The 23,590-nt window shown below is 40.2% G+C and overlaps 1 protein-coding gene across 3 annotated transcripts; it reads right to left on the bottom strand.

Moving 5' to 3' along the window:
- Nucleotides 1–2,005: 2,005 nt before the first annotated feature.
- On the bottom strand, nt 2,006–23,127 carry LOC128695889 (zinc transporter ZIP1). 3 transcript variants are annotated; one of them, XM_053786829.2, is made up of 7 exons: nt 23,065–23,127; nt 8,600–9,136; nt 5,426–5,530; nt 4,328–4,499; nt 4,050–4,216; nt 3,406–3,565; nt 2,006–2,902 (listed from the first exon to the last, which is right to left on the bottom strand). In XM_053786829.2, the coding sequence occupies exons 2-7, from the start codon at nt 8,834–8,836 to the stop codon at nt 2,700–2,702; spliced, it is 1,044 nt and encodes a 347-aa protein (XP_053642804.1). In that variant the 5' UTR covers nt 8,837–9,136; nt 23,065–23,127; the 3' UTR covers nt 2,006–2,699. The 3 variants fall into 3 exon arrangements, with proteins under 3 accessions (XP_053642804.1, XP_053642805.1, XP_053642806.1); XM_053786830.2 differs by having other exon boundaries at nt 23,060–23,114; XM_053786831.2 differs by lacking the exon at nt 23,065–23,127 and adding an exon at nt 23,032–23,050.
- Between the last annotated feature and the right edge of the window lie 463 nt (nt 23,128–23,590).

Raw genomic sequence — 23,590 nt, 5'->3', positions numbered from 1 at the left:
GACACTGTCATGCAGATTCGGGTGTCATCTGAAAAGGAAGACACGGTGCTGTGGCTGACATCCTTGTCTATGTCAGATATGAGGATGAGGAACAAGATGGGAGCAAGTACTGTGCCTTGTGGAACAGAGCTTTTCACCGTAGCTGCCTCGGACTTTACTCTGTTGACTACTACTCTCTGTGTTCTGTTAATGAGGAAATTATAGATCCATCGACCGACTTTTCCCGTTATTCCTTTAGCACGCATTTTGTGCATTATTACGCCATGGTCACACTTGTCGAAGGCTTTTGCAAAGTCTGTATATATTACATCTGCATTCTTTTTGTCTTCTAGTGCATCTAGGACCTTGTCGTAGTGATCCAATAGTTGAGACAGACAGGAGCGACCTGTTCTAAACCCATGTTGCCCTGGGTTGTGTAATTGATGGGTTTCTAGATGGGTGGTGATCTTGCTTCTTAGGACCCTTTCAAAGATTTTTATGATATGGGATGTTAGTGCTATCGGTCTGTAGTTCTTTGCTGTTGCTTTACTGCCCCCTTTGTGGAGTGGGGCTGTCTGTTGTTTTTAGTAAATGTGGGACGACCCCCGTGTCCATGCTCCCTCTCCATAGGATGGAAAAGGCTCGTGGTAGGGGCTTCTTGTAGTTCTTGATGAACACGGAGTTCCATGAGTCTGGCCCTGGGGCAGAGTGCATGGGCATGTCATTTATCGCCTGTTCGAAGTCATTTGGCGTCAGGATAACATCAGATAGGCTTGTGTATTTAGAAAGTGTTAAAAAGGGAATTTGTGAAGGTAAGAATATCGCCTCAGTGAATCTGTGAAGACAGCAACTACCTCATGACTGATATACCCTCACAAGTTTCCACAGAGAAAGCAAATTTTTATTTAGGACTCATACACAAGTTGGTTGGCTGTTGGTTAATTTCGTTTAAAGCTTATCGACTACACGAGGGTCATTAAGGCTGCGTGTAAACTTTTCATCACCAGTCAAAAATACTTTACATCCGTGCACACAATGGATGTTTAAGCTCCCAGAGAGCTCCTAGCAGGAACAACCAACAGCCCCTCCCATCAGACAGAACAGACAGCTACCGCGACTTCACCTCTACAGAGGACCTAAAATCTGCAATCAAATTAACATCCACCAGGTCGCTGACACACATCCCCAAAGCAGTTCTCCCTCAAGCTGCTAGCAAATTCGCTGACCTCTTCAAGAAAGTCAATGATACTCCTGCAAACAACGGAACCTGGCACAACCTACTGCTATTTGGCAATGGCTGTCCCACCAAGGAGGGACAAGTCCCTATCAACATCTGTTATTAAGATAATAAATGCATTCCCTAGAGATGATTATTAATTTCTGATATATATTCATTGTTTTTAGCTGTTATTCATAATTTTACTAGCATTCTATAATTTATTCCTTTGGTGTGTTCCTGCAATTCCAACAGATTGATAATTAACTTTCAGAGTGAAATTTGTTATAATTTAATGTTCATATTTTTATATATTATCATAATTCTTGTATTCTGCTTATCTTTATCATCTATTATTCAATGTTTTATATACTTTATTTTGTCTTTTTTTTATATTTCGTATCTACCACATTGAACTTTTGTAATGTAATATTATCGATAAGGTAACAAAAGGACCCCAATGAAAATAAATCACTGACTTTTTTGGGTTATCCCAGGTTCTCTACACATGTGCTGCTATGTATAATAACCTATGTAACTGTATTTGCTTACTAAAGAATCATGAATATTTTACAATAGTTGTCCAATTTCATAAATTTATTTTCTTTGATAATTTTTTATGTTCATAGTTTTCTTTGAATGATCAACACTGGGAGACTAAATTAACCAGCAAGATCGGCTTTAGGTGTCTTCAAAAAGATTTTATTCGGTTTATTAACCCCCGAAGGGTTAGTAACCCAGGAAAATCCAATAAAACCATTCAGTGTGGTTTATTTCTCGATGCACACTGAGGATAAATGGTAGCCAAAATACATACAAAACTGTTTATTCATTCATACAAATGGACAGTTTAGGCGAGTCAAAGTATTACATGAATAAATCTGAATGACTAAATATCGAGAAATACTGCAACATATTTATATACCTTAAGAAAATAAATACTAATTCATTTATTTATACTATAATAAAACGCTAAACCCGTATGGGTTATACAATAATACGATACTTATTTATACTTGAGTGAATGATTTGAGAATTTCCAAGCCTCGCTACGTCTGGGTTAATGTCACCATCTTGCAAGACCAAATAAATGCTGGCACACTTGAAAATATAAAAGAGTACATCTTGGTACTGCCTCGGCATTTATAGTCTGGGGAGAAGAAAATAGGCATACGGCCTCAAGGAGCAAACTCAAGACTTCTTTCTGAACCCCCTTTTTTTCTTTTTCAAGGCTATGGGTCCTCACTACATTAAATATCTTTATTGTGACCATAATATTACAAGGACGAAACATAATGGTACTTGACCTATCGTCCACACGGTGACTGAGGGCAACTCTGACTTCTTCACAACCTAATTACTCAAACGAACAGTTTTAATACTACAATGGGAGCGACTCCTCGTCATCCGTGTGGCCAGTATTGACTGTGGTATCAATGATGCCTACGGCACTAAAAGTAGGCGTGACACTTGTGCCTGACACTTCGGATCGACGTAGTTGGATTTAATGGTGCGCATGCATAAACACATTGATAAGAACGAGGGTGAGAATGCCACTGCATATGCACGCCACCTTCTCCATCATAAGGCAGATCTCTGAAGGCGGAGAGTAAGTGATGGAATCCTGGTCGATGTCTTTCTCGTGGTGGTGAAGGGCGGGGAACTCCTTAGCTAGTACCTCGATGAATATCACATGTATGAAGATACCTGACAGTGAAAGAAACTTATGAAATTTGAGATAGATATGTTTTTGAACGTCTGTATACTAGTATTTAATTCGTAAGTAAACATGAAAGTGTCTTAACACAGGTCTATGTCAGATGATGCCCTCAGTGATTAACTGCTGGTATTATTATAATAAAAAAGAAACGCTAAAACTACAAGGGTCATACAGCAACTTCTGGTATACTAGCGTCGAGTATCAGTGATTAAGTACCCGGTACTATATAACAGTGCTTGGGCATGTTAGCCTACCTAGGATAGGTTTCTCACCCTATTTAGAAAAAGTGTCGCCACACAAGAATCCAAGGATATTCAAATATTTGTTATAATATAAATATAAATATTTATATTATAACATAAAATACATTTAATTGGCCAAGTTATTTTGTATTTACATATTCAGGCTTAAAAAACACGTAGAAAAGTACATGAAAATGTAAGCAAAATAAAGCCTAAGAATTTGGTCTGGTCTCAATATGCATGTGTACCTGTTGCAAAGGCCTCCAGTACCGCGGAAACAATTTCTCTGTTGTCTGAGGGTGCATTCTGAAGGGCCACCCCGGCCACTATGCCCAGAGGGATGGTGGAGGTAAACATCAGCACATAGATCACCTTGCTCCATCGACTCAACACATGGCTCTTGCTTACCTGCCAAACACAGAAAGTCATCAAGATTATGTTCGTCGAGGCCCAAATAATAATAATAATAATAATAATAATAATAATAATAATAATAATAATAATAATAATAATAATATGCTGATAAAACAATTAATATAAATGAAGCCGATAAAAAAATCGAATATGTGTGTGTAATATACATATTTTGATATTTTTTTTAATTCTGAATGTTTGAATTTTGACTATAAATGGGAAGAAGTTCACTTTGCATAATGGCTGATAAGCAGTTTTACTGGTGTGGGAAGGCAGCGATAAATCCTTAAGGGTCAGACAGCACCTGAGAAATGGAAGATAATCAATTTTGATCCAAGAAAGAGAAAGATATCTCCAATTACTCGCATCGTTTTCTTTAAAGTGGAAATTATGCTTCACATTGCGTACCCTCCCTCCCCACCTTTTCCTTCCCCATTTTTTGCTACTGTCCATTCATTTTCTCCCCCTCCCTGCTTACCTCCATGCCGAAGGTGAAAGCCATGAGGGCCTCGTGAACCATGATAGCCAAGGAGAACTCAAGCACCTTGTCTTTCTCCGTCTGGAGGCCAACGGCCATACCCTCGAAGAGTGAATGGATGCCCAGGGCCATGAGGAAGATCACCGAGGAAGGTACCCCGTGCCCACCTGCGTAAAAAAACACGTGGTCTTAAGATCGTGGTCATAATGATTGATAGCTTTCTCATTCTTATTCTTGCTCACTCGTTCTTTCTCTCTCACGTTCGCTCTCTTGCCCACCTTGGTGGTCGCTACAGAGATGGTGAAGGTGTTGATCATCTACAGCGTTCGCATCTACACTACGAGGTCGCTCACTGAGCGTGTCCACAGCAATGGATGCTCTCACCGCTTGTTTGGCCAGCAGGCTGTGTGTGGCGCTGTTGCTGTGGCGGGAGTGCTCCATGGCGTGCACCTGTTTAACGGCAGGGGAATAAGTGTCCATTGTTATTACTGGAGATGAAATGCAAGCAAGAAGATTCAAAGTCATTCTCCCTGTAAAGTCAGTGCTTTACAGGGAGAATAAACGTCACAGTACCGTGGTCAAACAATTTGCAGCTAAAAAAAAAAAAAAATACCACGGGCGGGGTTAGAACCCGCGATCAATATTAAAATTCGTGGTATGGTTTGTTTGCAATCGTGTTATTACGATTTCGTGAGTCAAATTTACAGCTAATTCGGAATTTGTAAAGTTTGGATAACGTTTCGTTCCGTCCTGAACAACTGTCTTGCTATTAAGAAGTTGTAACTTGATAATGGTCCAGGACAGACCGAAACGTCGTCTAAACTTTTATCTGCAAAATTGCGGAAGGGTTGTGAGACGTTACAAGCACTTCTGTTATAGCTCTGCTCTTTTTACGCTGTGATTAAAAGAAGTGGCCTGTAAGGGTTAATAAATGAAGTCACAGAACTCTTCTCACACATACTGCGCTTGTTCACCTAGCATTAAATAGGTACATGTATGTGAGTGTTAGTTGATTGTTGTGGGTCTTATTCCTGATATGGGGTGGAAGGGTAATAACAGGTGGAAAAATAAATACAAATGCAGTATAATACTACCCTTTACTCACTACGTTTAGCCCACTGTGTGGGCGAAACGTAGTGGCTATCATGAGTATATATATAGGGTGGAGAGTCAGGTATGGGCGAAAAGCAGTCAATAAAGGATTGCATTATACTGTATTTGTCTTTATTTTTCCATCGTGTCGGTATTTTATACAATTTATCTCCAGGGTAATAACAGCTACAGGACTCAATACCTTTCATAGAATGGCATAATTGTAATCATAGCTCAAGAACTGAATACCTTAAAATTAAATTTCCACTAGCAGATGAGCTTACCAGTTTGTCAATAGTGAAGATGATGAGGAAGCCACAGGTGACGACAAAGAACCCCCAGGGGAACTCTGCGAAGACCTCCCAGCTCTCGTCTGTGTGACCCAGCACCTAGTGGCAAAGTTAACTATACTCGGCACGGATTTACGAAGGGGTGTTCTTGCTTTATGAATTTACTAACCATTTTCATTAAGGTATTCGAGAACACAAGAAGGGACACTGCAGCAAACCTACTGGTCTATGCTAGGCAGGTCAGCTTAAGGTAGTAGACCAAGATAAATACAATACTATTGTGTATGTGGACATCAGTTAGGCATTGATAGACTTCCACTCAGGAGAGTGACGAAGATTTTTTTATTTTTGTTCCAAATAATCACTATATTGAAAGGGCTATGCAAAGGGTCGTGCAATACTCTATTGAGAATGGGTGTTTATTCAAGAGTTGAAGGCCAAAGCCGCCTGTTACTAAGTTTTCAATGTGTTCTGTGTGTAGTGTTTATCCCACATAATTATTCGTAAAGTTACCGTTTATCTGTTAGGTAAATGGTCACAAAAGCAACTAATGAGATATTTATTACGGCTACATTTTCTTGATGGGAAACAAATGAGCTGGAACACTAGCACCGCATGACAGAAAGAAAACTTTAGTGAGGCTGGGGTTCTATCTCAACTATCCACCTCAAAACAATTATCACACAACAAAAGGCAGCTATCAGAACAACCACAAGCTCAAATTTTTGGCAACACACTTTGCTCTTATTCAAATCTATAAACGAAATATTAGTACCATACAGTACTATGTACTCCACATCTTCAAAATAAAACACACTGATGCTAAGAACCTTCCTAGAAATACGCAAGATAACAGAGGCAACACACGCGAAATAAACACCTCTTCCATATTAGTCGTGTTCTGAATCTATGTTGAAACTCAGTGTATATAAAAGGTTGATTAGTTAATGGAGCTTATAACCTATCAACTACACTAGGGTGATTAAGGCTGAACGTAGCCTATTCACCACCAGACGATATTACTTTAACCTCTAAAACAGGGATTAAAGAAAACTCCCAGCATATATACGCTAAGAGAAATACGTGGAATAACTTTCCAGATGATTTCAAAATGTAAGTCTTATATTGTTATTATAATTTTACGTCCAAGATATGAATTCCACCATATTCATTTTTTTTTTAATTTGATCATATCTCCTTTTGATCATATCTGCTTTTCTTTTAATTCTCTTCAGTTATAATTTAACATAAAAAAATTTAATTTAATGTAGTTCATTAACTACCAAATTTTCACTAAATTTTTTATTACGTTATGTAATTTCATGTTTTAGTGTGCCTTACATTTATATGTATTGTGCAATATATTTTTATATTTGTTAGCATTAATAAGAAAGTTAAGACACACGTGCAACATCTGGATATCTTTATTGTAGACGTTTCGCCATCCAGTGGCTTTATCAATACAGATTCTAGGTGTGATGAATGGTTTGAAAAACCGACAAGTTGAAGATTGAGACACTTATGCAGCATATGGGAATCTTTATTCAGGAAACGTTTCGCCACACAGTGGCTTCATCAGTCCAATACAAAGAGGAAGGCGTAAGGAGAGGAGGAGAATGAGGTAATCAGTCCCTCAACCTGGAGTCGATGTGGACTGAACACATCGACTCCAGGTTGAGGGACTGATTACCTCATTCTCCTCCTCTCCTTACGCCTTCCTCTTTGTATTGGACTGATGAAGCCACTGTGTGGCGAAACGTTTCCTGAATAAAGATTCCCATATGCTGCATAAGTGTCTCAATCCTCACAGATTCTAGGACATAATAGGAAGACAGTAGAACTATATACAAAAGATGAGGTAATCAGTCCCTCGGCCTTGGTGTTAGTGTTCACAGCATCGTGGTGGAGGAGATTCTCCTCCACCACGATGCTGTGAACACTAACACCAAAGACTGGTTATAAATGACCATAATTTTTAAAGGGGTGGACCGGTAAGCCAGCGGAAGGCCTCGGTCAGATGACCAAAAGCTCCAAAGGCGGGTCATCATCTGACTAAGACCCGCGTCAGGAAACATTTGTCCTGTTTCCTGACGAACCTTACCTAACCTAACTAACACCAAGGCCGAGGGACTGATTACCTCATCTTTTGTATATAGTTCTACTGTCTTCCTATTATGTCCTAGAATCTGTATTGATAAAGCCACTGGATGGCGAAACGTCTACAATAAAGATATCCAGATGTTGCACATGTGTCTTAACTTTCATATTGTCGGTATTTTATACCTTTCTTGCACAGCATTAATAAGACTGCCCGAAATGCCACACATAACCATGGACTTTTCCTTATAAGTTATATATACCTGCAGTTTTAAGCACTTCTGTATCTTCTTTGGAAATAAGGTAATTTTATCTTATCTCTGGGTCCATACTCTGGCTGATAACACTGTAATACACATATACCTTACAGGAAACATGGAGAACTGTCGCCAGATTAGATTATCCTAAGAGAGACATATATAAAGGGATATTAAGCTGAAGGATTTGATGAAATGATCCAAATAAGAACATAAGAAAGGAACACTGCAGCAGGCCTACTGGCCCATGAGAGGCAGGTCCAAATCTCCTACCGGCTTAAGCCAATGCCCTAACCAGTTAGCTCAGGTCAAATTCTTGGAACTAAAATGATTTCAGAACTGAGAGTAATGGTAAACTCTCCGACATCGGTGATTTGAAAAGTCGATAACTTCGCCTAAAATCCTATAGGCTGTTACTAAGCAGCAGTTTCTCAAAAAGAGTACATTTTTTATGTAAGTACATAAGAACGGAGGAGCACTGCATGAGGCCTATTGGTACATACTAGGCAGGTGCTGCTCAGCTCGCCCTCTCCCATCAGTAAATCATTGACAAGAAAGACATGCTCCAAAAAGCTTTTTAGGACAACGATTTGCTCTGTATTCGTTGATGTGTGATGACCCCAATATGTTTAGAGTGAGATTTTGATTATAATAATAATAATAATAATAATAATAATAATAATAATAATAATAATAATCGCCGATTTGTGTTTGGGGGGTCAAAGTGCCACGATCTGATCAAGCTTCAGGTGATTTTCCCGACAAATTAATGTCAACAAGACCATAAAAGGAATCAGCTTTAAGTTAGTCTTACCTCAAGGAAATGGTGGAATTTACGATCTGCAGCAGGTAGCAGACCCATGAAACAAACGAAGATGAAGACCCCAGCGCCGAAGCAGGAGGCACAGGAGAGGAGTCTGGTCCTGAGAGCAGCTCGAGGCATTAACCTCTTGGAGAACATTCCTCTCAGCACCACCGGCGCCAGCCCCATGCACGTTGTTAGCACGAATATGATCCCAGTGAAGAGGAACTGCATTTGTTTCACCTCCATTTTGATACAATGTGACCCTGTTGATGTTGATACTGGCGTTTCCAAGTCAGAGTGGCATATACGACCTCACCAGTCCTACTCCACCTTTCCTTCAGTTAAATTTCATCAATATCAACGCCGCTAAACTTTGTCTTTCCTTTTCAGCTGTTTCGTTACGAGTTCCTTCACTCAGCTGCTGTTAAGACTACCGTGCAGCATCTCTTAGGTTATTGTTTCTAGGTTATATTACGCTAGCACCCGACGTCACTCCAGCAGTGATAATCGTGTCTCCCGGACCAACTCAGCCGTGATAATGTCCACCTGTGGACGGGACCCCCCTAGTTATCACCTCCATGTCCTCTACCACATCCTCCCGCCCCGCCTCTTCCCTCCCTGTCTACATAAAGAGCATGGGAATATAAAAACACTGAAGTTAGTCTATCGGTTCATGCCAGGGTATCCTCGCGCATACCTTTGAATACTATTTTTAAAGCTGTCCAAAGAATTAGCTACTTCTAGCATCTCAAGTACACGTCAGACCTTCCTATTTTTGAAGGGAGATATTTTAAGGACCTACTCGTCTTGGACCTATATTACAGAATGGGTATAAATTTGTTAGTTTTATGTAAAATAAGTACGTAACAGAAGAGCACTACACTAGCTTACTGGCGCACACAAGGTTAGAATTTTGTAAATAAAAACACTGGAAACGTATGGCTCCTGGACACTTGGTCAGTGCTACCAGACGTGAAATGTTTCCTGATATTGTACAAATGTCTCGCATTCTGTCGGCATATATATATACAAGGTTCTTCATGTAACTAGACCATTATTAATGATTAAGACATAGGTGCAACAGTTGGATATCTTTATTGCTGAAATGTTTTGCCTACACAGTAGGTTTCTTTAGTCAAATACAGAGGCAGGAATAAGTAAGTTTATTCAGGTATACACAAATACAATTACATAAAATTATCATACATAGCAGCATATGTGTAGAGAACCTGGGATAACCCAGAAAAGTCAGACAGAGTGACTTATTTCCATTGGGGTCCTTTTACCTTATTATTATTATAATATAAAGGTTATAATATTTTCTTATTATTCTATAATGAAGATAACATCTTATTATCATACTAAAAAGACTATGTACTACACGAGGGTCATTAAGACTATCTACAATACGAGGGTCATTACTAGGAATAAGGTAAAATTTACATGTATGTTAGCTAAAAATAGAAAATCATTCCCCTCTCTTTCTGTAGCTACATTCATGAGACACCTTTTGGCACTCTTCTTGAACTAGTTCATGCTGTGACTGGCTTTGACATGTGCGGGTAGTCTGTTCCATTCCTTTATTGCTGTACAATAAAAGGTGTTTGAAGCCTGGACACTGACTGTGGGTACTACAAAGTTGTGCTCTCTCCCCCTAGTACTATGATTGCTTTGGTTCCCAACCTTGACAAAATTGACAGCAAGATATTCTGGACACTGTTTGTGAGCAATTTTATAAACATGATTTAGCTTCAGTTGTTTTACTCTGTCTTCAACATTCAGCATATCCAACTGCTGTAATTCATCCTGGTGTAGTATTTGACTGAAGAAGTCTACTGTGTAGACGAAACATTTCAACAATAAAGATATCCAATTGTTGCACATGTCTTGATTATCACATTGTCGGTATTTTATACCATTTTCATATAAATGGGTTAGAAAACCGACAAGTTGATAAATGAGACACTTGCGCAACATTTGGGAATCATTATTATGGAAACGTTTCGAACGCAGTGGCTTCTTCAGTCCACTGCAGAGAAAGGTGGAAGGAGAGGAGTAGTTTGAAGTAATCAGTCCCTCAGCCTAGAGTCGATGTGCTAAGTCCATCAGTCTTGAGAAAATTACACCTCATCTACCATAAGTATATAAGCCCCATCTCCGCGAAATATGCTGCTCTTTTCTGAAGACTGACTAAACACATCGACTCCAGGCTGAGGGACTGATTACCACAAACTACTCCTCTCCTTTCACCTTTCTCTGCACTGGACTGAAAAAGCCACTGCGTGGCGAAATGTTTCCAGAATAAAGATTCCCATATGTTACACAAGTGTCTCATAGATCATACCATTTTCAACACAGACCAACACTGTCTAACGTGACTGAATTTCAACTCGTGTGTCTGTATAGCCTAGTCACTGAAATAGTTATAATGATGTATTTAGTATCTAGTGTTTGTGTGATGCACTCGTAAGAACGTAAAAACATGACGGACATAACCAGGGTGAGATGTACAGGGAAGGAGGCATTGAATTGAGGCCAATTGTTGCTAGATCTGGGGTGACTTGGTCATTTGAAGAGCTGTTCTCTACAGTTAAAGGACAAGTGGGTGCACTCCAGGACATTTTAATGGACACGTTTCCATCCTGGAACCTTGACTATTCCAAATGATAAAAGAGAACGAAATAAAAGTGTATATTGCCGTGTCACATGGCAACCAAGAAGTAGCATGTAGATGTATCATTCTATCTTCTACCATCACCTGCTCATTGGCTTTAATAATAATAATAATAATAATAATGATAATTAATAATAATCATATATTCACGAGGATATGAGAATTGTTACGATTTGATTCATTGTTTGATTAAGAGGAAAAGGACACAAAAATGCATATAATGTGATGAATGGTTTTGAAAACCGACAAGTTGAAGAATTGAGACACTTATGCAACACATGGGAATCTTTATTGAAGAAACGTTTCGCCACACAGTGGCTTCATCAGTCCAATACAAAGTAGAAATGGGTAAGGAGAGTAGAAGTATGAGGTAATCAGTCCCTCAACCTGGATTCGATGTGTTCAGTCCATCACTCTTGTAGTAAGTGCAGCATAGGGCCAGAGAGGTGGCTTATATACTGCGGTGAGATGAGTTGAAGCAGGAGGAGGCGGGATCTTAGTGGGACCTGCCACTAGTTTAAGTAGGTCATCGTCCAAAGGTTGGGCAAGCGTTGAAGTCTTTGTACCAAGATTCCATGATGTTGCAGTGTCTGACAGATGTGATGAATGGTTTTGAAAACCGACAAGTTGAAGAATTGAGACACTTATGCAACACATGGGAATCTTTATTGAAGAAACGTTTCGCCACACAGTGGCTTCATCAGTCCAATACAAAGTATATAAGCCACCTCTCTGGCCCTATGCTGCACTTACTACAAGAGTGATGGACTGAACACATCGAATCCAGGTTGAGGGACTGATTACCTCATACTTCTACTCTCCTTACCCATTTCTACTTTGTATTGGACTGATGAAGCCACTGTGTGGCGAAACGTTTCTTCAATAAAGATTCCCATGTGTTGCATAAGTGTCTCAATTCTTCAATGCATATAATGTTGATACTACAATATCATCCCAGGCACATATGTAACCTGTGAGCCCTCAGCTATCTTCATTGATATAGTTTATCTTGGGAGGAAGTATGAGAGGATACGAATAAAAGATCACTGCAGTAGGAAAGCTGGCCCCTGTTAGGCAGGTCTTACTCACACTCAACTACACTAAACCTTCCTAATAACATATTTGTCGAAGTTAGTCAGGGGCATTAATAAAGCGTAGATTTCTACTCAATTGAGCATACATTGTACAGTGTCTCTGGTATCTGAACAAGATACATCTGCAGCACTTAGGCATCTTTGTGGAAACGTTTCGCCAACTCTTTTTATCAGTCCAATGCAGAGAATAATGCTGGGAACAGTGGAACATGTGAAGTAGTTTGAGGTGCTCAGTCCCTCAGCCTTGAAAGGTGTTCAATATTATCTCTGTTTCGACTTGGAACGTAGAAACATCGCCGACGCTTTCTGTGGAGATATCTTGAGGCCTAGCTGAGTGCAAAGTCATCTTTTATCTCAAGTGCTCTTTAGTGTAGTAACCTACGGTTTATCAGTGATGACAAGTGCTGTATCATATAGGGAGATGAAATAGGTAGTCTGAAGAAGTGCTAAGAAAACAATAGCATCCATAAAGCTCTGGAACAGCATAAGGCCCGCAAATTTTCCTTGTGAGTTCCAGTGTGCGTAGGGTCCGAAAACTGACAGGCTTTCCTTGCAAGCAAATTTAACTGACTTATTTTTCTAAGTCCAAAAGATGTTAGGGCTACCCACATAAAGTTTTTGATATACTGTTTAAAGATCCCCAAACCATAATGTCAATTAAATTTTATTATAAATGTATGATAAGCTTCAATAACGTAAGAAGTGCCTGTCAGTCAGTTTGTAATGGCTAAATAGACATGCTGGCTACAAGCAGCAATAGCCTAGTTGACCAGGCAGTTAATAATCTAGCTACAGGTTGAGCTTCAATAACAGAATAACTATCTCTCGAAATCAGTCACAGCTATAATAAAAAAAAAGGAACAAGGCAGTAGGCTACTGACACATAATAAGCCCAACACTCAGCCATTCCCACACACAATTCTTAAACCTACCCTTACAATTTGCCAAAGAATTTCCTTCAGTGCTACTTAGCAGTGTATTCTGTCTACCATGTTTATTGCACACTTGGTCTTGGTCGTAGTTGTGTCAGATGTCAAAAGACGGACACGGGTGTATGCGGCTGGTTCACTCAAGGGTCACCCAGTTCGCCAGCTTGACTGACTCGGTGTAATTGGTTAAGTGGAGTTAGCCTTCTGGAGCTGCAGGTGTGACTTGGCCAATGATTGTCTGGGCTCTTCACAGACGTCTTCCTTGAGTGCGTACAAGTTTCTGTATAGTCCTCATACATAATTTTAAACTTTTAAAGTGGTCTTATATGGTAATTATGCAGAATTTAAACTAGGACACCCGAATAAAGTCAAACAATTTGACTTATTTTTATTAGTATCTTTGTCATTGCATTACCGAGACGTTTCGCCTGCTCAGCAGGCTTTTTCAGTCGAAACACAGAGGTGATTTAAATACCGGGGACAAGAGAAGTTACATAGTTATTTAAGCTTATATTTATATAGGCATATACAGTATACGTGCCTTCTTATCCTCTACCCTTGGTATTATTAGCAAAAGGAAATCAACAAAAAATAATACATCAGATCGAAGGTACATTTTGTGATTTGTAGTGTGTTTTCCAGTTTTTTGTTGTTGTAGATTTTATTTTAATCAGGGGAAAGCACTGAACCCGTAGGTGTCATGTAGCACCTGGAGGATGGGAGTCAATGAGGTGCGATCCAAGGAAAGGGAGGATAAATCCAGTTCTGTGGATCAAAAGCCCCTGGTAGGCATCAAGGCACCTCCCAGTGAGCAAGAACACAACTGCAAATGCAAATTAGGACATAAACGTTTCTCCTGCAAAGGAGTATTTATATTGAATCAGAAAAGGTGCTGTATGTAGTAGAGCTTAATGACGGCTGTGTCCGGTTTAGGCAGGATGATCTGGCCGGAACATTTGGAACCGTAAAACTGCCAGAATTATGTATTGAGAGTGACAATATGAGCAGCTTCCTCCATAGAGTCTGCTGTGTTGATCACTTTCCCCTGATAATTAATTTGGCGTCTTTGAAGTTCATGAGACAGTGTATGATGCAGACGTTGCTTAAATGATTCCTTTGACATGACCATTTGTGTTCCCTGATGCGTGGTCACAAGCTTCACAAAGTATCCCGCGGATAGTTTGTCACGCTCCACATGGGTTGGCATAGATGCCAGTGCTTGTTTCTATGTGGTGTGGGTTTCTCCCTGACAACAAGTCCGTGATTGTGTTGAATGTGATGTTGGCTATGCTGGTAAAACTCTTGGCAAGAAGGCTGGAGATGCTCGACACCTGGTTAACTGATAGTACTATTAATCTGTCTGGAATCGTAGGTGGAAGGGGAATACCGACAAGTTGTAGATGAAATGCGTTTTTTTTTTCGTCTAACAGATCCTTCCTGATGGTAGGATGTATTACATTGGCAGCAGAGACGAACAGGTATTACCGGCAGGTCTACCTGGAGTTTACTTGGAGAGAGTTCCGGGGGTCAACGCCCCCGCGGCCCGGTCTGTGACCAGGCCTCCTGGTGGATCAGAGCCTGATCAACCAGGCTGTTACTGCTGGCTGCAGGCAAACCAACGTACGAGCCACAGCCCTGCTGATCAGGAACCGACTTTAGGTGCTTGTCCAGTGCCAGCTTGAAGACTGCCAGGGGTCTGTTGGTAATCCCCCTTATGTATGCTGGGAGGCAGTTGAATAGTCTCGGGCCCCTGACACTTATTGTATGGTCTCTTAACGTGCTAGTGACACCCCTGCTTTTCATTGGGGGGATGTTGCATCGTCTGCCAAGTCTTTTGCTTTCGTAGTGAGTGATTTTCGTGTGCAAGTTCGGTACTAGTCCCTCTAGGATTTTCCAGGTGTATATAATCATGTATCTCTCCCGCCTGCGTTCCAGGGAATACAGGTTTAGAAACCTCAAGCGCTCCCAGTAATTGAGGTGTTTTATCTCCGTTATGCGCGCCGTGAAGGTTCTCTGTACATTTTCTAGGTCAGCAATTTCACCTGCCTTGAAAGGTGCTGTTAGTGTGCAGCAATATTCCAGCCTAGATAGAACAAGTGACCTGAAGAGTGTCATCATGGCATCCCTCATTTTGAAGGCTTGGCATCCCTCGGTGGCCTTTTGAAGGTTCTCATTATCCATCCTGTCATTTTTCTAGCAGATGCGATCGATACAATGTTATCCTGGGTGGCTAACCCTCCGGGGATTAAAAATCCGAACGAAATCTTATCTTATCTTATCTTAAGGTGAGATCCTCCGACATGATCACTCCCAGGTCTTTGACGTTGGTGTTTCGCTCTATTTTGTGGCCAGAATTTGTTTTGTACTCTGATGAAGATTTAATTTCCTCGTGTTTACCATATCTGAGTAATTGAAATTTCTCATCGTTGAACTTCATATTGTTTTCTGCAGCCCACTGAAAGATTTGGTTGATGTCCGCCTGGAGCCTTGCAGTGTCTGCAATGGAAGACACTGTCATGCAGATTCGGGTGTCATCTGCAAAGGAAGACACGGTGCTGTGGCTGATATCCTTGTCTATGTCAGATATGAGGATGAGGAACAAGATGGGAGCGAGTACTGTGCCTTGTGGAACAGAGCTTTTCACCGTGCCTGCCTCGGAATTTACCCTGTTGACTACTACTCTCTGTGTTCTGTTAGTGAGGATATTATAGATCCAGCGACCGACTTTTCCTGTTATTCCTTTAGCACGCATTTTGTGCGCTATTACGCCATGGTCACACTTGTCGAAGGCTTTTGCAAAGTCTGTATATATTACATCTGCATTCTTTTTGTCTTCTAGTGCATCTAGGACCTTGTCGTAGTGATCCAATAGTTGAGACAGACAGGAGCGACCTGTTCTAAACCCATGTTGCCCTGGGTTGTGTAACTGATGGGTTTCTAGATGGGTGGTGATCTTGCTCCTTAGGACTCTTTCAAAGATTTTTATGATATGGGATGTTAGTGCTATTGGTCTGTAGTTCTTTGCTGTTGCTTTACTGCCCCCTTTGTGGAGTGGGGCTATGTCTGTTCAAATTCAAATTCAAATTCAAAGTTTATTCTCTATAAAGATTACAATGTTGAATTTACAGAATTTGGTTGTTGTGTGGTTTACATGTAGTTAAATAATGATTACAGAGTGTACCACTAGAACGCCTAGCATGGCTAGGCATTTCGGGCAGACTTAGTTTAATTCTTTATTTTAAAATATTACAAATTATGAGGTAAGTTGGTATTATGGCTAAGTGACTAAATACTAGTTTGTGAGTTTAGCAATGTGAATGCTTTTGTTTTGGCACAGTACATAGTCTCAGTATTGGAGTATCATAGGATTCATTATTTTAAGATTGAGATTAATATTTCTGTTTATGGTCAAATGGGTGAGTGAGTGTAAGTGTGAACCACCAGGTGGTATTCGTGTAGTTAGTTGATGGGGTGTATCAGGGAGATAAGATGTTTTCTAATGGTAGTTTTGAAGGTGATGAATGTGTCTGCAGTTCTAGAGTTCTCAGGTAGGGTGTTCCAGATTTTAGGGCCTTTGACATACATTGAATTTTTGTAAAGGTTTAGTCGGACACGGGGAATGTCGTAGAGATGTTGTGTCTGGTGTTATGCCTGTGGGTTCTGTCACAACTATCAACAAAGCGTTTTAGGTCAAGGTTGATATTGGAGTTTAAGGTCCTGTTGATGTAGATTGCACAGTAGTAAGTGTGGATGTACTGAACAGGGAGTAAGTTTAGATCTATGAAGAGTGGGGGGGGTGTTGCCAGGGATGGGATTTAGTGATTATTCTTACTGCAGCTTTTTGTTGGGTTATTATTGGCTTTAGGTGTGTTGCTGCAGTTGATCCCCAAGCACAAATAGCATAGGTGAGGTATGGATATATAAGTGAATGGTATAGTATGATAAGGGCAGTTTGCGGCACGTAGTATCGTATCTTGGAGAGGATCCCAGCAGTTTTGGATACTTTTTTGGTTATGTGTTGAATATGGGTGCTGAAATTCAGGTTGTTGTCAAGGTATAGGCCTAGGAATTTGCCCTCATTATGTCTGGTAATTAGAGTGTTGTCGATCTTAATGTTAATTTCTGCATCTCCTGCTCTGCTCTGTTGTTTTTAGTAACTGTGGGACGACCCCCGTGTCCATGCTCCCTCTCCATTTATTTATTTATTTATTTATAAATTTTAGCATACATACAGAGGTACAAAAAAATACAGGTAAGAGCAGCATGCCAAAGCCACTTATATGCATAGCATTACGGGCTGGCTTAAAATTAACTTAAGATTAACTAAGCAATGATGAAATCAGTGATAAGACATTATTGTAAACAGATAACTATAAAACCTACAAATGAGTATTACGTGAAAGTTCTCTGACAGGTCATGTGGTTGCATGCATTGCTGTTCATTCAGGTAGTGTATTTAAAAAAAAAATAACAAAGTTAGGTTTAACATTTGTGTGATATAATTGTGAGTAACATTTAGGATATACAATTTATATGGTTCAGTTATTCAGTATTTATTTGGTTTTGAGTGAGTAAGTGAACTTTGAGAAGAGACTTGAATTTATAAACAGGTAGTGTTTCTTTCATATTTACAGGTAATGAATTCCAGATTTTAGGGCCTTTTATGTGCATTGAGTTTTTGCATAGCGTGAGATGGACACGAGGAACATCAAAGAGTGATCTGTGCCTTGTATTATGGTCATGTGTTCTGTTGAGGTTGGCAAGGAGATGTTTGAGGGGAGGGTTAATATCAGAGTTAAGTGTTCTATGTATGTAATAAGTGCAATAATAAGTATGGATGTTTTGTATGGTGAGTAGGTTGAGTGTTTTGAATATTGGTGGAGTGTGCTGCCTGTAGTGAGAATTTGTTATCATTCTAACTGCAGCCTTTTGTTGGGTAATTAGTGGTCTGAGATGGTTAGTTGTTGTTGAGCCCCATGCACAAATTCCATAGGTGAGATAGGGGTAAATAAGAGAGTGATAAAGGGCCAGGAGGGCTGACTGTGGAACATAGTACCGTATCTTCGATAGTATGCCTACAGTCTTGGAAATTTTCTTAGAAATTTGTTGTATATGTGTATGAAATTTGAGTCTATTATCGAGGTGGATTCCTAAGAATTTTCCCTCTGTTAGCTTTGTGATAGGTGATCCGTTTATCGTTATGTTAAGAGGTACGTCTGTAGCTCTGCTACCAAACTGAATGAAGTAGGTTTTGTCAATGTTTAGTGTAAGTTTGTTAGTCCTCATCCAGGTAGATATTTTCTGTAATTCGGTGTTTACAGTATTGGCTAGCGTGACTGGGCTCGGGTGAGAGAAGACGTATGTGGTGTCATCTGCAAATAGTGTGGGTTTGAGTAATTGCGAAGCATTTGGTAGGTCATTTATGTATAGGAGAAAGAGAAGAGGGCCAAGGACACTTCCCTGTGGGATACCAACTGTAATTGGTTGTGCGGAAGAGCTTGCCCCATTTGCGTACACATATTGGCTTCTGTTGCTGAGGTAAGACTTGAGGTAGTTGAGGGAGTGCCCTCTAATACCATAGTGTGACAATTTTACGTGGAGCAAGTCATGGTCAACTGTATCAAAAGCTTTACGTAAGTCAATGAAGATCCCCAGTGGGACTTCTTTTTTCTCTATTGCAGTGTATATATGTTCAAGCATGTGTATAATAGCATCATTAGTATTTTTATTAGGCCTGAATCCAAATTGGCAGGGGTTGAGAATGTTATGGGAGATGAGGTAGGAGTAGATTCGTTTATGAATTAATTTTTCGAAGATTTTTGAGAGAGGGTGTAAATTGGATATTGGCCTGTAGTTATTCAACTCTGTTTGGTCTCCTCCTTTATGGATCGGGGTGACCCTTGCTATTTTGAGAACTGTAGGGAAGGTGGAGGATTCAATGGATTTGTTAAAGAGTGTTGCAATGATTGGTGATAGTACTTGTGACGCTTTTTTGTATATAAAGGGTGGTAAGGTATTTAAATCTCCTGCCTTGTTTTTCAGTGCGTTGATAATAAGGGAGACTTCGTATGGGTTAGTCGGAGCTAGGAACAGTGTGTTCGGGTAGTTGCCATAAGATGGTAAAGGCTCGTGATAGGGGTTTCTTGCAGTTCTTGATGAACACGGAGTTCCATGAGTCTGGCCCTGGGGCAGAGTGCATGGGCATGTCATTTATAGCCTGTTCGAAGTCATTTGGCGTCAGGATAACATCAGATAGGCTTGTGTTAACCAAATTCTGTGGCTCTCTCATAAAAAAATCATTTTGATCTTCGACTCTCAGACTGGTTAGTGGCTAGCTAAAAACTGAGTCATATTAGGACTTGAGTAGCTCACTCATTTCCTTGCTGTCATCTGTGTAGGACCCATCTTGTTTAAGTAGGGGCCCAATACTGGACGTTGTTCTCGACTTTGATTTGGCAAAGGAGAAGAAATACTTTGGGTTTCTTTCGATTTCATTTATGGCTTTTAGTTCTTCCCGCGATTCCTGACTCCTATAAGATTCCTTTAGCTTAAGTTCGACTTAATTTAAATAAGGCCTTACCAATGATGTGTAGAGCTGTAGAAGATATGCTTGCCAGAGGCATGGCATGAACAACGCTTGCACAGCACACTGTAACATCACGAACAATTGACGAACTTCCCCGAAGCCAAACTAGTAATGAAGGAAGCAGACAGGCGAGGCAGGACTTGTTTTTTTAGCTTCAGCATTGATCGCCAAAACCAAAACTATTACACCAAATTAAGGGTCATTCGCATTACCAGAAATATTAGCTAAACTAATTCACACTAAACCTGACACCATTAGTAACATACCATTGTTGCATCGACTTCACCTCTACACCCGCTGTACACCTTTTGAACCCATTTTAGCCACTATGTATTCAATCGTGTTTCTTGTTGTTATATACTACTTATCGGACCACAACCTTAGCCTGTCCTAATCTTTCTGAAATTCAGTGGAATCCTCCTCCGAATTGATTATTCGGAATTATATCGTCAGTAAATTTATTCATCAGTTTTTATTCCCTAACATAGGGAATACACCTCCATTCTTATGTTAGTCATGTAAATTATGAACAATAAGGGGGCCCAAAATTTATCCTTGTGGAGCTTCCTTGTGATCCAGTATGGGCTTATTCTAATTTCACCTCATTCATGCAAACGCTTTGCTTCATATTAGTCAGCCATGTGTCGATCCACGAGAGAAATTTTCTCCAATACCATGTACCGCCACTTTTGTTAAACTCAACCTAACCTAACCCAGTCCAGCCTAACGCAGTGTAACCTAATCTAACCCAGTCCAGCCTAACGCAATTAAGGCTAGCCTAACAACTTGACTTAAAGAAAATATTTTTTTTAGGTTAATATGGAGCATTAAAAAATTAACGTTGAGCATCTGGTAAGAGAATTAATGGAGGAAGATGAGGCGAGGATGGTGACACTGGTGCAGTGGGTAGTAAGTAGCAATAATTGTGTCTTCCTGTTGCACCCCACTGCTCCAGTGTACCCCTCAACCTCGCACTGCTCCAGTGTACCACTCAACCTCGCACTGCTCCAGTGTACCACTCAACCTCCCACTGCTCCAGTGTACCACTCCACCTCCCACTGATCTAGTGTACCACTCCACCTCTCACTGATCCACGCTAACTAAACTCAACTCCTATACTTCCATCAGTCAAACTTCCTGCACGGTGCCATGATCAGACTCGGTCACCTCCACCATGATTGAACTTCTTCCAAGGTGCTCTTAATCTAGTCTAGCATGGGCCAGTAGGCGTCATAAAGCCTCGTGTAGTCAACAAGCTCTAAATCTAATAAACCTATCAACCAACTCTGCCTTGTTTCTTGACGTTTGAAGCACCACCACTACCATCAGGACCTTCCTGTAGCCGAGTTACCATCCGCCCAAAGCACCCATTCACCCCCACCATTAACTTGAATGCTTCAACTGACCTAAATATAAATATTGTATACAGTTATAAGCAAGCGCTGAGCCAGTAAGGATTATACCGCGCCTGGGAATGGGTCTGTAGGCCTACTGTAATGCTCCTCTTAAGATGATTCAAGGAGAGACAGTTCCAGTTCGGTGGATTAAAAGCCTTTCACCGGCATTAAGTCACTTCCCCCACTTAACAGGTGTTTAATTTGTAAAACTGGGTTTGAAACCCATCTACTGCGCGTAGGTAATGAAGTCACCTCAAAGAGATAAACACTTCTCAGTTTCCATATGCCTTGCTGATAATAAATGTAATACCTGAATGTAAAGAATACCCATACCATACACATTTTTTTCAGCATTTGGTGACATTCTAATTTAATTATTTATTATTATTATTATCATTATTATTAACATAATGATGTAGAGCCTTCTAATTCTCATAAGAATAATAATTGCTGTTGGTGTTGAATGTAGTCTTACCCGGTATTAAATTCAATTAAACACCTGGAGATGCCTTGTTGATGAAGCTGGGCGGTAGTCAAAAGATTACAGGTACATAATGGATCCAGGGACTGGATCCCAAATTTTTGATTGGTCATAATCATGACAAGTTACAAAGGCAATGAATCATCTACACTTCTATACATGGTTACAATCATGAACACATTACAAAGTAATGGGTCATTCACACGTCCACACCTGGTCACAATTGTAATAAGTTATAAGTAGAAATATATTTTAAAATATACTTGCTTGTTTCTTGGTCTGGTCATGGCATTGCACTAAATGATACCAGTTGCTCAGCTGCCTATCCCTGTGGTGTTAGGGAGATCAAAGCACGTATAATATTCATAAGTATCATCATTCCCGGGAATGATGATACTTGTAACAGTTCAGGGTGCTTATTAAATGATTCGCCACCGTTGGCTTCATCAGTGGCGAAACATGTCCTTTAATAAATGTCCTTATTAACAGCTTACAGGTATCATAATTTACAACCAATTTCAGAGAAGTTTAATGCTGTCAGGACCTCTAGTCAGCCTCTTGTTTCTAGGAACACTATTACACACTACGACAGTTAGTGAGGAGACAGAGACAAGAATATTTCTGGGAGGAAAAATTACTTTTTTTCCACAACTGCTTACGGTATATTCTTTTGAGGATTAACCTCAAACTTACGGCTCCGTGTTCCATAGCCACAGGAAGGACACAGAGTAGAGTATGCTAGTAAAATTTTGATCTTCACCATCATACAGATATGAGGATAAATGTTCAGATCAGGTCACCTGCACCTCTCCTTCCATCCTCACTATATACATTCTCACGTTTCACATGTACTTTGTAGACTTGAAAAAAAGAAAATTGTCTTGCATGGGCCAGTAGGTCTGCTCAGTGTTCCTACATTCTTATGTTATCTTAATAAGGTCTCTGTGTTTTACAACTTATTTACATTTTATATCTTTTACGCCCATGTGTTGTGATACTTTCTCATCGAGTGTAGATCACGTGACATTATAAACTCCAATGTTTGAAATTTATGTACAAGATCAGCACTGAGATGCATCTACCAGAGTCGTGGCGCTCATTCTGTTACCACTGTGGTGTGCATTTTCATATAGAGTGGAGGTTCTGTCATGTCGTGATTTTCATTTTATGCTTTACAAGTTGAACTAGAGAGCCTCGCTCATATGATGAAAAGCTCTACTACTGAGCCATCATGTGATAGTGACCCGCATCAGCAATTTTTCATGTTTTCTTTCCCTTACAAATAAAATACTATCACTACAGCCGGACACTACCAGTCACCACCACAGTCGTACACTACCAGTCACCACCACAGTCGTACACTACAAGTAACCATGACAAACTACTGACTGAACTCCCTGCCCAGTATCCTCTTCTCCCCTTACAGAAAACGACGGACTGCCCACATTCCGGGATAAACTTTCCTAGAGTTTCAGGACTCATTTCCTCCTCAAGGGAGGTTCCTTGATGCTGGTTGAGGGGCTCTCGATCTAGGGAATTGGATTTGTGCTCCAGTTCCCTGAATTGAGCCTGAATACCTTTCATCCCCTCCACATGCGCTGTATAATCCTACAGGTTTAGCGCTCCCCATTGAACCCATTTGCCATGGGTTCAAACCCCACCCGTTCCGTGGTTTCCAAAATATACCCTACGAAAATTCAAATATTTGCTGTAAAAACTGTTTTCAAGAAATCTACAAATGATTTTATTGTAAACTTATCTAAAATATATTTAGCTGGATTAGGATAAATTAAATTACGCTTGTTATAATAAGGTTAGGTAAGTTTACTAAGGTTCTTT

This window comes from Cherax quadricarinatus, chromosome 41, assembly GCF_038502225.1.
Source record: "Cherax quadricarinatus isolate ZL_2023a chromosome 41, ASM3850222v1, whole genome shotgun sequence".
Classification (NCBI taxonomy): Eukaryota; Metazoa; Arthropoda; class Malacostraca; order Decapoda; family Parastacidae; genus Cherax; species Cherax quadricarinatus.
Note: the sequence above shows the minus strand (reverse complement) of the source record. Positions and strands in the feature narration are given on the sequence as shown.

Bases quoted from the DNA above. Each gene is read 5' to 3' on its own strand.
- LOC128695889 (XM_053786829.2), bottom strand. From the start codon at position 8,836: ATGGAGGTGAAACAAATGCAGTTCCTCTTCACTGGGATCATATTCGTG. The intron at 5,531-8,599 runs GTAAGACTAACT...CTTTGCCACTAG, and splicing joins AATTCCACCATTTCCTTGAG to GTGCTGGGTCACACAGACGA. The intron at 2,903-3,405 runs GTACACATGCAT...TTTCACTGTCAG, and splicing joins ACTGGAGGCCTTTGCAACAG to GTATCTTCATACATGTGATA.